At 39.0% G+C, this 16,884-nt stretch overlaps 1 protein-coding gene across 1 annotated transcript in view; it reads right to left on the bottom strand.

Moving 5' to 3' along the window:
• The window catches only part of ADGRV1 (adhesion G protein-coupled receptor V1), a 538,620-nt gene that overhangs the window by 381,449 nt on the left and 140,287 nt on the right, over positions 1 to 16,884 (bottom strand). Inside the window, exons 46-52 of the mRNA XM_055564426.1 lie at positions 15,652 to 15,809; positions 15,415 to 15,561; positions 14,983 to 15,090; positions 10,981 to 11,245; positions 10,126 to 10,248; positions 3,052 to 3,274; positions 2,523 to 2,727 (exon numbers count right to left, since the gene is read on the bottom strand). Coding sequence (XP_055420401.1) covers positions 2,523 to 2,727; positions 3,052 to 3,274; positions 10,126 to 10,248; positions 10,981 to 11,245; positions 14,983 to 15,090; positions 15,415 to 15,561; positions 15,652 to 15,809 — 1,229 coding nt within the window. The remainder of the gene's footprint in view (positions 1 to 2,522; positions 2,728 to 3,051; positions 3,275 to 10,125; positions 10,249 to 10,980; positions 11,246 to 14,982; positions 15,091 to 15,414; positions 15,562 to 15,651; positions 15,810 to 16,884) is intronic.

Genomic DNA, 16,884 nt, shown 5'->3' with positions numbered 1-16,884 from the left:
TTGGGGGGAGAGGATGAGGCTGAGCGGCAGAGCATGTGGGTTCCTGCCCCAGGAGCTACAGCTCCATCCTCCAAATTTGTATAAGACCCTGAGAAGCCCACGGGAGTCTTCTGTTTCCTCTCCCGCATAATGACAGGTTCACAGGAAGCACCGACTGTGTGGCAGGCACTTTTCTGGCTCAGGAAAAGCTGCAAAGAAAGTGGTATGTGCACTCTCATGCTCTTGTATATATGCGTGCTAAATGGCTCCAGTCATGTCCAACTCTTTGCAACCCTATGGACTGTAGCCTAGCAGGCTCCTCTGTCCATGGGATTCTCCAGGCAAGGATACTGGAGTGGGTTGCCATGCCCTCCTCCAGGGGATCTTCCCGGCCCAGGGATCGAACCCGTGTCTCTTATGCCTCCTGCATCGGCATGCAGGTTCCTGACCTCTAGCGCCACTTGGGGAATCCCTCATGCTCTTAAATATTAGCGGAAAAAAAACAGACAAACTAGGCTGCTCTAAGGGCCGTAAGGAAGATTAAGGTGAAATAAAAAGCAATAGACTGCTGGTGAGAGTCGCATTTTTCAATCATAAAAGGCCTTTCTCGTAAGATGGCATTTCAGCAGAGAGGAAATAAAGTGAGGGAACAAGTCATGCGAACACCTGGTTAGGAAGGAGGGTGTCTTCTTTCTTGCTAACCCTCCCACAGCCCATGTCTTCGGGTTACTCTGTTCTGCAGAGCAGCCACTCGCCACATGAAATGGCACCTTTAAGAATAAAAATGCCCACTGGATTTGAAGACAAAATATGAAAAAAGGGATGTCAAATATTTCCTAAGTAATTCTATGTTGACTACATGTTTAAACAACAGTATTTCAAATATACTGGGTTAAATAAAACATGAAAACCGACTTCACGTGTTTCTTTGTACTTTTCTAATGGGGCTTCTAGAAAACTCAGAATTACCTAGGGGCTCATATTATAATTCTTTTGGGCAGAGCTGCCTCAGAGGAAGCTGACCTGCCTTTGGCTTCATAAATGGACAGACTAGATAACAGAGTGATCCCACAACCTGTGGAAGCATTAATAAGTTCAAAACTCCTTATTTTATCCCCCCACACTGCTCCTTCTACAAAGGTTGTGTCTTGGTGAAAGGCACATTCATGCTCCCTATGGCTTTACCATTTTCTGCTGAATTGCTCATTTCTGCTCTAGTCTCTTACCTCGTCTGCTTCAGTCCTTGCCCACGTACAACCTAGTCTCAATTCTATGAACATAATGTCCTTTAAAGTGTGAGTTAGATCACACTGCTACTTGAATGAATAAATGACTAAGTGAGCTTGTCACCCCAGCTCTGGGCAATGAGACATACAAAGAAGCATTTGGGAAACTTCTTTCTTACACCAAGAGCCACATAAAGCATCTCTCTTCTACAACTGGATATGAACAAACAAGGACAAGAAAGCAGCGGCCTTAACAACAGCATCAGCTTTCGAACAACAAAATGAAAGATAAGCTTTGTGCTGGCAAAGTAGAGAAGCAAAAAGAATCCGAACCACAGTGACAGAGCAGAGCAACCAACCAACTCCAAGCCCACCTTCTCTGTAGATATACCCTAGGCGTTTAAATCAGCTTCTGTCAGGGTTTCCTTACTTGCAAAGTATTTAAAAAAAACACACAAGATAGCTGCAGTTGTAACTCTAATTAAGAAATCAGTATACATTTTGCAAATAGGATCAAACGATGCAAAATGAAGAGGGACCTTCTCCTCACTGGCATAGGAAGGTGAAGGACCTCCCAGGTGGCTCAGTGGTAAAGAATCTGCCGTCAATGAAGGAGATGTAAGAGGTGCAGTTTTGATCCCTGGTTTGGGAAGACCCCTGGAGAAAGAAATGACAACCCACTCCAAGATTCTTGCCTGGAAAATCCCATGGACAGAGGAGCCTGGTGGGCTACAGTCCATGGGGTCGCAAAGAGTCGGACATGACTGAGTAACTAAGCAACAAAAGGATGTGAAGTCTGGGTGTGGAAGTCGACCTGGGAAGAACTGCACAGGCCTCTTTCCTCAGGAAAGAGCATGTCCATATGAACAACACACATGTAATTATAAACATCTCTCTCTCTTTCTCTCATAAAGAAGCAACAAAGGCATAAATGGACAGCAATACATTTGCAGGTGATGAGTGTGACAAGACACAGTGCATAGTGTACTGGAATCTGCTTCACCATTACCCTCTGGAAACAAGGGTAACAGCAGAGCCAAACTCCTGGACTAAGGCCAGCTAGTACCATTCAAATTCAATCTTACAAAGATCAGTAGCAAAACAAGGTCAAGTCAAGGTGACTCAGGGTCCACTGTGCCAGTCTATACATTTCAGTCATCAGTAGAATTCACCTTATAATGCAGAGTAGGGGGTGAAGTGGGAAAGGGAGCAAAAGAGGGGCTTAAGACACTCAAAATATGAATCACTGAGCGCTGATAGCAGCTAAAAAGTAATACCGTGAATAAACCATTTGCCTTCTAAGTGTGGGATCTTTACCTGAGCAAATCCAACAACTCCATAGGCATCATCATTAGACAGAATAGTTATTTGTACATAACCATTAATACCAATCTCTGCTCCTCCTTTGGGATTTTTCAGCTGAACTCTGAAGGATTCGTCTTCCTCCGGAACTGTATCATCGAGGACATTTACTGCTATTATAGCTTCTTTGTCTCCAGGCTCAAATATCAATTCACCTGAACTAGCATAAGAAGTACATATAAAATAAGTCTATTGCAACAAATTAAAACCATATAAATTGTAATCATAAAATTCTCATAATGTTTATTACTACTAAAAGTGCACAGAAATCATATTTCATTAGTAAAATTCTAATCCAAAACATAATTAATACTAATTAACCTGGAAAAATAGATATTAGAAATACAGATAATAAGCAAACTTCTGGTTTATAAACAGCTTGTATATTTTGTGTATTTTTCCATCACTACATAAAGACTTAAAAATGAGTGCCATACAAAATTATGGTGAGATAAAGACATTCAACATAAAATGTTGGACCTACCTAGGAATAAAGTCAGACTGGCTTGAGACGTAGGCTAGCTCATATATATGTGAGTGGGTGGCTCCTGCAAGAGCAATTAAATTTTTGCTTGAATTAAGGGACTTCACTGTAACAAAGGCTGCATCATAAGCAGATGGTGCTTCAAGAAGAAAAGAGAAGTGATTCAGCTCTGAATTCCAGCAGTAAAGCACAGACACAGCTTGGCCAAGAAGAAGTAAGTGGACTACAGGAAGGAAAGAAAAGGGAGCCAGAGTGAAAAGTGAATGTCAACTCACAGGCTCCCAACACTGGTATAGCAACAAAACTCTCCCACCTCCCAAAGCCACATTTAGACTGCTGAAGTAACTGAATACGGTACAATTTCTGAAACAACTGGATATAAACAATAATTTTAAAACACTGTGAAACAACCAAGTCAGTCTGACAATGTACCCACAACCCACTTAATTTGTTTAAAAAATCAAAAGCTAATAAAACCCAAATGGATTTTAAACTCTTGCATTCACCTTAATATGTATTTATGGAATAGCACTGAAAGATACTTTCTAAAGTGAACAAGATCGGTAATTCTACCACTGAATGTTTCATTTTTGCATTTTCCTTTCCAGTGAATCCATATGAATTCACAATTGACAAATTATAAATAGTCTAAATGTGAGAAAACTTAATTAAACAGCTTAATGCTATATTTATAATATAGCAATCCAGATTTATAATTTTATATACAGATACTAGACTACTAATATTAAAATATATTTAATTATTCCCCTCCTTTGGATGTTTACTTTTGTTTTCTCTTTGTCAATATTAACTAGAGACAGAGGTAATCATTTTATTTTCATCTGATAAATTCTTAAAGGTGCCCTAAGGATATTAGCAGCTTTATGATCTTTGATTATATTCTGTATTCAATAAAGACCAATATATTCAGTATATTCTGCCAATGCATTTTGAAATGCTGGTAGGAAAGCATGCTCTTAATAGTTCAAAGGAATGGCATATAATTATACCTACAAAAGTTAGGAGCAGAAGGGGGCTCACTACACTGTATATACCATTCAGCAATCTTCAGACTTAAAACTAGGAAGAAAAGTCAGAAACATGCACAAATTCCAATACTTGGAAAAACACACTGGAATAAGAAGATATCATATAAGATTGACTATGCATTAAAATAGCACACAGAACCAAAAACATGGGTCTTTCTACAGTTGTAGCCAATAGGTTAAAATGGAAAACCCCATATCCTCATTATTAAATATCAAGAACTATTGATCATGTTTATCTATGGTAATTAAATTAACTACTATTTCAGTTTAGTATATGTTACATAGTAAAGATCAAGAAAGGTTATTAATAAACTTGCATTTTAAACTCTTCAAATATTTTTCATAAAGCTTTGTAAAATGGTACACAGTCAGTAAAGAGCAATCTCCTCAGATGAATCACAACATCTCTCAAGTTTAACTGATTTTATAGTCTAACCAGAATCATAAACTGAAGTGTTCTGAATATCACTGATTATGTAGCTTAACCCTTAGAGATACACCCTATTCAAATCCTTGCAATCTCATTAGAATGACAAGGCAGCAAATAGATAATCAGACATTCAGAGCAGGAAATATACAGGCTCAAATCTACATATATGTATGCAGGGAGTACTTTCTCAGAAAATAGACATGCATATTTGTTTAAGATTATGATATTGGACAGAGAATTTATAAAGGAAAAAAATATTCTTAAATCTCTACCTACTCCAGGGAACAGAATTTTAACTAGTACTGATTACAGAATTCTCTTCCATAAGAAAGAAAAAATATCCCAAAGGAAGGCAATTGGATAAGATTATTTAAAAAGTGCATGTGGACAAAGAGAAGTTCCATGACTAAAGCCAACAGGAACTAAAGAGCCTCTTGATGAAAGTGAAAGAGGAGAGTGGAAAAGCTTAAAACTCAACATTCAAAAAACAAAGATCATGGCATCCAGTCCCATCACTTCATGGCAAATAGATGGGCAAACAGTGGAAACAGTGAGAGACTTTATTTTCTTGAGCTCTAAAATCACTGCAGATGGTGACTGCAGCCACGAAATTAAAAGACGCTTGCTCCTTGGAAGAAAAGCTATGACCAAACTAAACAGCATATTGAAAAGCAGAGACATTACTTTACTGGCAAATGTTCGTAGAATCAAAGCTATGGTTTTTCCAGTAGTCATGTATGGATGTGAGAGCTGGACCATAAAGAAAGCTGAGCACCAAAGAATTGATGCTTTTAAACTATGATGTTAAGAAGACTCTAGAGAGTCCCTTGGACTGCAAGGAGATCAAACCAGTCCATCCTAAAGGAAATCAGTCCCAAATATTCACTGGAAGGACTGATGATGAAATTTAAACTCCAATACTTTGGCCACCTGATGCAAAGAACTGACTCATTAGAAAAGACCCTGATGCTGGGAAAGATTGAAGGCAGGAGAAGGGGACGACAGAGGATGAGATGGTTGGGTGGCATCACTGACTCGATGGACATGAGTTTGAGCAAGCTCCAGGAGTTGGTGATGGACAGGAAAGCCTGACGTGCTGCAGCCAATGGGGTCGCCAAGAGTCGGACACAACTGAGCAAATGAACTGAGGGCTCACTGTTGGCATTCACGCCCTTACCTACCCCCGTACGTAATCAACCGCCAGCTCCCACATCTTGTGAGACAGCTTCTGAATTAATCTGCTTCTCTGACTTTGACCTGGATCACCTACCGCTTTCCAAGCTCCAAAATTCAAGATCTTTAGTGTCAATTGTGATGAGAGCCCCCAGCTTGTCTTCTCTTACCAGCCTCTACGCTTTCTCCCATTGGCAATCCACACTCCATTTTGAAAACACACACACACACACTCACTCACTCTCACACACAATCTCGGCCTCATTGTCTTCCTCTTTCTCTCTCTCTGCACCCTTCTCTTTTTCATCTCCTCACCACATTCTCAGAAAAGGCACCCTAATACTTACCGGATAGAAACAATAACCCTTTAAGTCCCTATGGCCTATCTGATTTCATCCTCGGTTACACCCTGGACCACTCTCCCCTCACCGCCACACTGCCGTCTTCCGGGTCCTTTCCCAGACACTGACCTTTTTACCCACACTGTTCCTTTTGTCTAGAGCCTGCCTTATGCTCAAATCTTTGTCTCATCAACCCTACTCATCCTATAGTTCACAAGTAAATGTTTCTTCCTTAAGAAAGCATTCTGGGCATCCCTTAGACTAGGTCATTCATCTTTGTATTATGCAAGTTATTTTTTTAATGGTGGTTATCTGTTTGTAGCCAAAAACTTAACTTGTGTGATTATATATAATGGCCCTTCTTCCCTATTAGACGTTAAAACTTCTTCAGGGCAAGAACTATACCTGATTTTGCTTATCCCTGTCTTCTTGCGCACATAACTGGCCTTATGTGCTGGGCACATAACTGGCACTAAGAAATATCTATTAAATAATGAAGGAAAACAGGGAGAAGGGGAAGTTAGGTTTATATGTCTTGGCAGTCTTTGTTATACTCATTCTTCCTCTTTCATTTAAATAATTCAGTCACTAATCTCTGTCAAGTCATTAACCAGAATAAATATGTAACCCTCCGAGTCATGGCTCCAATCTAATACTTTTAATAAAATATTTGACACGTTCAAAATAAGAAAGTCCTTGTATATTATTTAATGCATAATTTCAGCTTTCAGGAGATCTATAATAAGCCATTTAAATAATTACCTATAATCTTTTCATACTTCTGCATCCTCAAGTGACAGAAACAAAAGAAATAAAGAGACCTCACAATGGTCCCTTAACAAGCCTCTGGCAGAATTTTTCACAAATTCTTTTAGAAAGTGTGCCTATTCTATTTTTTTAAAGTCTTTAAAGGGAATTCTATAACTTCAATTAAAGGCCCATTCAGGCAGCACTCTTCATCCTTAAACACATTCATTAGGCAACTATTTTGAATCATAATAAGTAGCTCAAGATGTAGTTAGTCCACTTGAAATCTTGAGGTCTGAGAAAAGTAAAAAAAAAAAATGATAAAGGCACAAAATCAAAGGACAAGCAGACAAAAACTAAACAAATATATGATGGAAGATACGGAATTTATTCAGTTAGTCGATTGTTGAGTGAGTGAGAAGAAAGTCAGAGGTGGCTGTCACAGAATAGCTTCATAGACCGACAGGCTGTCAGAGGCTGACAATGTAAAGGGAAGGTATTTAAGAAAAGTGTGAGCAGAGCGGAGACAGACAAGGGGGCTGCAGCAGCCACAGGACTCGTGCGGAGGCAGGAGAATGACAGAAGAGTCCAAGCGAGGGGAGCACACAGCGTGGACACCTGCGAGGATGCGAGGCAGGGGAAGGGGGAGCAGGACCCACGGAAGCTCAACACAGCCAGATAATCATCCACCATGAAAATGAGGTACACGGGCTCCCAGTCCTGGGCAGTGGCTGTGGTGGCTGAAGGTGACCGTGCCTAAAGGTTCTAACACCTGCCCGAGAAAGCAGAGGCTGGGCACCTAAGAGGAAAACCCACAAACAGATTCCTGCATTTGTGCAAGATTCTCTCCTCTTCTCAACAGCATTTTCTCTGTCGATTTTTAACTCCTGTGAATTCAACGACCCCCACGGGTCAACAGGTCCTCTTACTGATGTCCTCCTGATTCAGTCCCTCACTTCTAACCGCCCACTAAGGATTCTCCATTCCTCTGGCCTGGGCAGCTGCGCACAGCACAGCATGTCCTACACAGCGAAACCAGGTGGGAGTCGTAAAACACACCTTGGGTCATCATCTGCCTTTGAAACGCGTGTGAGGGTTTCTCTACCTCAGTAACGCTCCCTGATTCCAGGGACCCCTAAGAGTCCTTGAGACTCTCTAAGAGGTTCTATGATGGCAAAACAACTTCCCTAATAATACCAAGACGCTCTCTGTCTACTTCACTCACATTCTCTCATGAGGGCCCAGTGGGATCTCCCATAGGCCAGATGACTGATATTATTGCAAAAGGCTAAATTACAGATACAGACATGAGAATCCAGCTATTAAACTAGAAAGTAAAGAGATCTACAAAAAAAAAAAAAAAAAGCCAGTGCCACTCTTCTTATAAAGGTTTTGTTTTTAAAATTAAGGGGTATAGTATTTATGTTGACAGGTAATGAGTTTATTGCTGTCATTTTGCAATGAATATGGAGAAGGGAACAGACACCCACTCCGGTATTCTGGCCTGGAGAATTCCACGGACAGTATAGTCAGTCCATGGGGTCGCAAAGAGTCAGACACAAATGAGAGACTTTCACTTTTCACTTTTAAATGAATTAGTATCTTCTACATTTCTCAGTTTTAATTTCTAATATATCAATAGATATAATCCACACAAACCAAAGCTCTTCAGGGTCCTCAAATTTTTTAAGCGGGTGAGACGTTTCTAAGAACAAAACGTTTAGGAACTGCTGGACTACCCCTGGGCACAGTTCAACCCCCGGGCCTACCATTCCAGACCTTCTTGCATAGGCTCTAGCCTGCCTGTCCTCAACCCTGCCACCACTGATTCTGAGTCCAAGCCTCTGTCCTCTGCACTCCAGCCTCTTCACTGTGCCCTCAACGTCACACACTTCTGCCTTTCTCTTTCACTCCCAACTCTGCCCCTGCCCACAGTATTCCCTAGCAATGCACCCAGGCACAGCTCCGGCTCCCCTCTTGGACCTTTTAACCACTCCAATGCTCTATCATTCACACAGCTAACGGTATCGGTACTCTACGTTGAATATTTCTCTTCATATTTTTCTTGCTTCTCCAATCAGACATTAAGCCTTTGAAGGTGAGGGATTCTTCACAACTTTGAACACTGACTTATATATGGCTATTTAACAAATGATGCTATTTAATTCATACTGAATCGTTGTGTCTCAGTTTGCAAGTGGGACCCAGATTTGTTCGCCCACTGAGTCGCTCGCAGTTGGCCTCTAAGTTCCACGGGGCACCTCACAGAAGACACACTGTCTCATGCGCTCGCTTTCTGAGCTGTTCACACCTGCTCTGGGAGGCAGCCTCCAACCTCACGAGGTCAACTGTCCTTGGCTTCTTCACCTCATGGCCACTAGGTGCCTCTCGGCTCAAGTGCTTTCTTAGCAACTGAAAATAATCCTACAGCCTCCAGATAGCATTAACCCCTTGGGTTCTCACTAACAGACTTAGTGAAACCACTGAGATTATAAGACTGCTTATATTTCTGATGTGGATTTAAGGTACAGAGGACCAAGAAAGGATTTTGACTGAAGGAAAAAGTTCGGAGAGTGAAGGAGGAAAGCAGAATTCTCATAATTATTTTCTGACTTTAAACAAACTCTTGTATGTGGATATTTGCTATCCCACTTTTAAATATTTTCATTTTTTAAAAAGTGTGTAGAATGTTACTCTGCATTTTCTCTAGACAAAAGAAATACATTATTTTTATTTATCCTTCACTAATAATTTTCCTCTTAAAATTGATGCTTTTGAACTGTGGTGCTGGAGAAGACTCTTGAGAGTTCCTTGGACTGCAAGGAGATCCAGCCAGTCTATCCTAAAGGAAATCAGTCCTGAATATTCATTGGAAGGACTGATGCTAAAGCTGAAACTCCAATACTCTGGCCACGTGATGCAAAGAACTGACTCACTGGAAATACCCTGATGCTGGGAAAGGTTGAAGGCGGGAGGAGAAGGGAACAACAGAGGATGAGATGGTTGGATGGCATCACCGACTCTATGGACATGAGTTTGAGCAAGCTCCAAGAGTTGGTGATAGACAGGGAAGCCTGGCGTGCTGCAGTCCGTGGGGTCACAAAGAGTTGGACACGACTAACCAACTGAACTATTTTAGTCATTCTGATTCTTCTCAAGCACAGGGTCCACTCCTTTTGAAATTCTAAGAATTCTGGAAATATTATTGAAGAGATCTTAATTTTACATCCATATTAAAGTACCTAGAGTGATACTACTTCTAATTCAGTAAGACTGACACCATTCCAGCTTTTCACACTTCCTTTAGGATCTGTTAACATTTGAAATGCTTTACCTATTCCTGAAGCTGGTGTGAAAGAGTGGATCTTATTAACAGCTGCAAAATCCAGGGATTGAAAATATCTGAAAGAAGACTGTCCTGCCTCCCAGACGAAAATGTCAACTGAATTCTGATCTCCTACAATAAAAGAATAAAAGACCAATCTGAAGGCAAAAGTTACAGAAAAAAAAATGACAAAATTACACAATAAAACTATAATAAAAATGTCAGATTTAATTAAAGAAACAAACAGTATGACATTTCTTCAGAATTCATTCAATTAAACAAAAATACAATTTGGAAACACTTCAAAAGTCTTTTTGCATTCACCACAAGTATAAGCATGGGTTAGCCACTAATTATGATTTGATATCAAAAAAAGAATATTGAAGCTTTACTTTTTAGGAATGTTGAAATTTTATCTATAAAACTACCGCTAAGCAGAAAAAAAGGATATCTGTATTCAGAGAGTATTTTTAAATGGTCTCATCAAAAGTCACTTGGTACTATTTATTACCACTGCAGGCTATCCATAGCATCCTAAGCACAGGCATATAAAAAGTTACCTGTTTGCACATATAGTGTAAAATCTTCCTAATTCTTTCTACTTTACCCACCCAACTCCAGTTTTATTTTAGTATCTTTAATGCAGTGGTTCAGAAAACCTACAGGTTATGGACGTAACACTTAGAATGTTTTTCTTTGTTCCCCAAATCCATCTTTACCTGACACTCAATAGATCCAATGAGAAATAGTCTATGGATTAGCCAAAAAAAATTATTACAAGAGTATTTCCATATGAACATAATATGAATGCAAGGTACTTCCGATGACAACTGTATATGGCTTGCAAACACTCTATGGTCTTACCTAGAAAGACAGTTTTGGCAAAAATTAAGTAAATATTATCGCCTGAAGTCAAGGCTTCCACTTGTGTTGTTCCACTGATGGGAACTTCCTGGAAGTTAGTAAACTCATTGCTGGACCACCTGAGTAAAAGGGAGTTTGACCCGGCATTAGCCTGGGCAATGGCTAAAAACACAGCGCCGCCTCTGGTGAACAAAGCCATGCTCAGCACACCTCGGACAGAGAGGGTCTGATGCCAAACAAAGCTTCCTCCGTTCCATCTGAAGACCTGCAGGGAACGATCAAAGGCAAAACGCTCATGACTAGGAATGTAGCACTTGTAAGAATGGAGCCAAGATCATATGTTACTCTCTAGGACTCTTTAATTTAGTTAGGAAGATACTTTCATAAATAAGAAGATATCAAAACATGATTTTTCATTGCTCTCTCCCTCTTTTTATCTGTGTGTCTCTGCATACACAGAGATTTGAAGAGAAGTTATTTGAAAATAAATAAAGTTCAAATATACACCTGGGCAGGGGTGGGTGACAGCAAGAGAAGAGAAATTCAAAATCAGAAAAAGAAAATTGCTTAAATACCAAAACTTTAGAACTGGAAAAGAAACTTTGCAATGCTGTATTATCATAACTCACTGCTCAAGCAATAGAATATGAAGATAAAACATCTAAACTTTTTACTCCTGAAGGTGGCAATGCATACAGGTTTCAAGTGAGTGTTCATGTACTTAAAACTAAAAGAAAATCCTGAATCCACCTGATTTCTTATGCCATCTGGTTAATTTCACAAAGAATTACATATAAGCCAAACATTATGCAAGAAGTTATAGACAGAGTTGCTTCTCCCTTTATGGATCTTATTAACTAGTAGAAAAATGCAAACAATAAACATATAAATAATTATATAAATGTATGATTATTAACCTGAGACAAGTGCTAAACCTAACAGTTAGGAAGGTATGATAGAGAATTATGACTCTCCTAGGAAATAAAATGAGAAAGAATGGGATGACAGATTTTCTAAGGTAGAAAATGTTTGTCACAACCTGAATAAAGACTGGCCCCGCTGGAATGGAGTTGACAGAACTGGGGCAGTGAATCAGACAGGACAGGTAAGATCATGAGGTTCCTTTTGTTGGTTGACCATACAATTTATCACAGGGTAAAAAAGACAATCATTGTACGAAGGGTGAAAGAGACGATCTGAATCATTGCAGGAAAACAGGCATGACCCAGCACTGTGCTGGGCAAAGAAGATGATACAATTATACTATTAACTATCTGTATTAAATAATCTAGAATTTATTCCAAACATAATAGGAAATCACTGAATAATTTTAAAATGAGGAGCAACATGAGTTAATATTTTTTAAAGATTACTCCAGCTACTTGGCACATGGATCTGAGGAGGTCAGAGAAGTTTGGAGAACCAGCTAGGAGGCTACTACCACTAGTGTGCTGAGAAGTGACGAGGACCTGGATCAGGGGAAGAAGAAGCAGAGATGAAAAGAAGTGCCCATATTCAAAAAAAGTATGGGGAGATATAATCAAAAAGACTTTATAATAAATTAGATGGGAATGAATAACTAGGAAAAAATCAATAAAGTTATAACCCAGCATTCTATCTTGAGCAATCATATTTACGAGGGTACTATCTCCCAAGACAAAAGCAAACACTTGAAACAAGTTTCATGGAGAAAATCTACAGTTTAGTTTGCGATATGTTAAATCTTAGCTACATAAAATATATCTAAGTGGACATGCCAACATGCAGTTAGACAGGAGGTCCAGAATACAGAGAAAAGGCTACTGGTAAATTTGGAAAATAGCCTATAGGTGATATTCAGAGTAATAGGACTGATAAAAATACTCAGAATGAGTGGAGAGGGAAAAAAAAAAAGAACTGTGAACCAACACTGAATCTGATATCTACAGGGCAGCAATGGAAACACGGACATAGAGAAGAGACTTGTGGACACAGCACAGGAAGGACAGGGTGGGATGAACTGAGAGAGTAGCACTGAAACTCATACTTTACCAGATGGAAAACAGACAGCCAGTGGGAATTTGCTGTATGATGCAGGGAGTTCAACCCCATGCTCTCTAACAACCTAGAGGGGTGGGATGGGGTGGGAGGTGGGAAGGGAGGTTTAAGAGGGAGAAGACATACTTATACCTATGGCTGATTCATGTTGATTATGGCAGAAACCAACACAATATTGTAAAGCAATTGTCCTCCAATTAAAAATAAATTTAAAACAATTTTTTAAAATACAACTGAGAAAAAAAAACTGAACTTGAAAAACTCCAAGATATCTATGTTCAGAAAAAGGAGAAGGAAGCAGCATTGGAGACCAAGAAAGATGACACAGACAAACAGAACAAAAACCTGTGTGGTATCCCAAAAATCAAGAGAAGAGATGCTTTAAGTTTGAGGATGAGGTGACTGTCAAATGCTAATGGGAAGTAATGCAAAATAATGACAGACAAAAACATCCACTGCATTTGCAAGCCAGGTGTCATCAGTAATCATGAAGAAGTTTACAAAGCAAGTAGATGATTCTTTCAAGGTATCTTACTACAGAGGGGAGAAGAGAAATGAAACAAGAAGTAAAGGGGGATGAGATCAGGAGATAAATCACTTTTTAAATGTGAAGATTATTACACAGATTGGAAAAAGTTGGCTTAAGGCTCAACATTCAAAAAACTAAGATCATGGCATCCAGTCCCATCACTTCATGGGAAATAGATGGGGAACAGTGGAAACAGTGGCTGATTTTATTTTTCTGGGCTCCAAAATCACTGCGGATAGTGATTGCAGCCACGAAATTAAAAGACACTTACTCCTTGGAAGGAAAGTTATGACCAACCTAGACAACATATTAAAAAGCAGAGACACTACTTTGTCAACAAAGGTATGTCTAGTCAAGGCTATGGTTTTTCCTGTAGTCATGTATGGATGTGAGAGTTGGACTATAAAGAAAGCTGAGCGCCGAAGAATTGATGCTTTTGAACTGTGGTGTTGGAGAAGACTCTTGAGAGTCCCTTGGACTGCAAGGAGATCCAACCAGTCCATCCTAAAGGAGATCAGTCCTGGGTGTGCATTGGAAGGACTGATGTTGAAGCTGAAACTCCAATACTTGGCCACCGGATGCAGAGAGCTGACTCACTGGAAAAGACCCTGATGCTGGGATTGAGGGCAGGAGGAGAAGGGGACGACAGAGGATGAGATGGCTGGATGGCATCACCGACACAATGGACATGGGTTTGGGTAGACTCCAGGAGTTGGTGATGGACAGGGAGGCTTGGCGTGCTGCAGGTCATGGGGTCACAAAGAGTCGGACACGACTGAGCGACTGAACTGAACTGAACTGATAATAATCTGAGAAAGATGCTAGTGACACAGTAGAGGGAATAACTAACCCTTATGAAGGCAAGAGGGACCCCTATGTGAGGAAGCTGGTTTTTATAGAAGAAACACTTCTGCCATTGCAACAGGAGGAGGAATAAGACTGGGTATTGGGGGCTTTCTGAATCTGGGGTTGGGAAGATGAGTAATCTCCACCTTGTAGCTCTCATTTCAACAAAGTCATAAACTGAATATGAAGAGATGAGAGCAGGTATGGAAGTTGGAGGAGTGACAAAAATTATCAAGTAAATATTTATTAAGACACTGTGATACAGCTTATTAGACACATATGGGATTTCTGGGGTGATGGTATGTGCCCCGTTGGCAATGTTAAGATGAAGCTCTGTGAAACCAGTTGTGTGATTTTTCTCCATGTTTTCCAATGCAATTAAATTCTAATTAAATATTCATGACTATTTTTACACTTGGTTCTTGAAGACTGTATCATTTAAATATTAACTGTGATTAATCAATATCTATATTCTTCTTTACTACTTTATCATAATCAAATTATGGTTTTCTTTCATACCAAACCTACAGACTAAACCTTTGATGTGTTTCAATGATTATATTAAAAAATTCAGTTTAAAAGAATCAAACCTGAGTTAACTGAGAATCATCACTTTGACTTGCAACAATCAAATAATCTTGACTGTCTGAAGTAAAATATCTTACTTGAGAACTTTCTGAAATATTGATTCTTTGTACCTGCAAAGAATACAGAATAGTGACAATAAAAATTTAAAGGAAAGCTTAAGCAGAAAAGTCCTGAATACAGTAAAGCTGAGTAAATATTTGAAGCTCAAAACTTGAAAAATCATTCTGATCCCTAGGTAAGCACATCTTTGTGTCATTTCAAGAAAGACAAAAATATCCCTGGATTAAGACAACTTGCTAAATGTGTGTTAACTTACAAAAGCCCTTTATCATGTTAACATAGAACATATACTATCTTCTATCTAGCTCAATCTCACAAATCTGATTTTTCTTTTAAATAAAGCAATCTACAAAAAAAAGTGAAGTTTTTTTTACCAGGAATAATTTGAATCCAGATGTGAATGTATACACACTATTAACAGAAGACTTTTCTTCATTTCTTTCTTCATGAGTAATCACAAAGTAGGGGGAAAGACCAATATTAAAAGCTTCACATGTTTTAGGATTTTCTATACGTAAATCCTGGGAAACAAGGAATAATAGGAAATCAGGAGGCATCCAAAATCTACATGTACATTTCAGTCTGTGTACCATAACGTAAGTGATGCTTACCTCAAATGGAACAAAAATCCCTTGCCATCGGTAAAGAGTAGAAGACAATTTTCTTAACATTAAACCATGTACTGAGTCTTCCAAAGTAAAGAAACACCAGCCAGAAGCTGACGCATCCAGAAAGCTTTGAAACATAGAAAACGTAACATCCATTCCCCCTGAAAAACATAAACCATGGTTTCCTTGTGTAAAATCCTCTCCAGACTTCACCTAGTCAGTCACAGTTTATTTAAACAATGTAACTAGTGAGTTTGTTACCAGAAATGAAAATATTTCCCTGGTAAGCAAGTGCACGCATGCGTGCGTGTGTGTATATAAGAAAGCAAAGGGACAAACTAGAGAATTTCAAACCAGTAACAGTGTCAACTTACAAAAACAAGAAAAATTTTTTATATCTAAACCCACAAAGACTTTTCTGGAGTATATTTATAAATAAATATTAAATGTATATTGTAAAGAGAAATATGTTCAGTATGATTTTAGCAGCTTCCATAAAGATAATGAAAATACAACTGAGAAATTTAAAATAAACACCTTTTATGGAAACATGCTAAATGCTAGGTTTTAAAAACTTAACACTATTAATTTGAAACTACCCCATCCAATAATTTCTAACTTCACGTGTAACGTATTTTAAGAATGCCAAAGCAGACTCCCTACCAGTGGCTATCAAACTCGATCAGCCTGCGTCTCCTAAAATTTTGTGCAATAATTACATTTCATACCTGTCCTAAAAGTCTGTGCTACAATTAAACAAAAACAAAAACCTCCACCTAATGGAGAATACCTTTTAAAAACCCTCCCATGTTCTATTATCACGACAGCTTCCCATAGAAGGTCAGTTCTTTATAAACTTTAGTTAATGTTGCAAACATAGCATACCAAGAACAAATGTCAAGGTTGAAACCTGGGCTCTCTGTAAATTACTGATCACTTTTTAGATAACTAGTTCAAGAAGTCATAATGCCAATGCCTTTTATGTACTATCCATTGGTGATTTCCTCTCCTAGAAATCCAATATTTTAGAGTCTTGCCTTGGCACTTTTGTAACACCATAGCTTTGACCTTCAGAGTGTGAATATTTTGCACTGAAATCTTAACCATATGGTTAAATCCTTCCCTACCATAATTCAGGAAGAGGGTGGATGAAGAATAAAAAAATGCCTGTTGAGATTTAAGAATCTCCAACATATACTCTCACAAGTACATCCATAAAACACATGCAGAACCCAA

This window comes from Bubalus kerabau, chromosome 1, assembly GCF_029407905.1.
Source record: "Bubalus kerabau isolate K-KA32 ecotype Philippines breed swamp buffalo chromosome 1, PCC_UOA_SB_1v2, whole genome shotgun sequence".
Taxonomy (NCBI): domain Eukaryota; kingdom Metazoa; phylum Chordata; class Mammalia; order Artiodactyla; family Bovidae; genus Bubalus; species Bubalus kerabau.
This window is presented reverse-complemented; position numbering and strand designations above follow the sequence as displayed.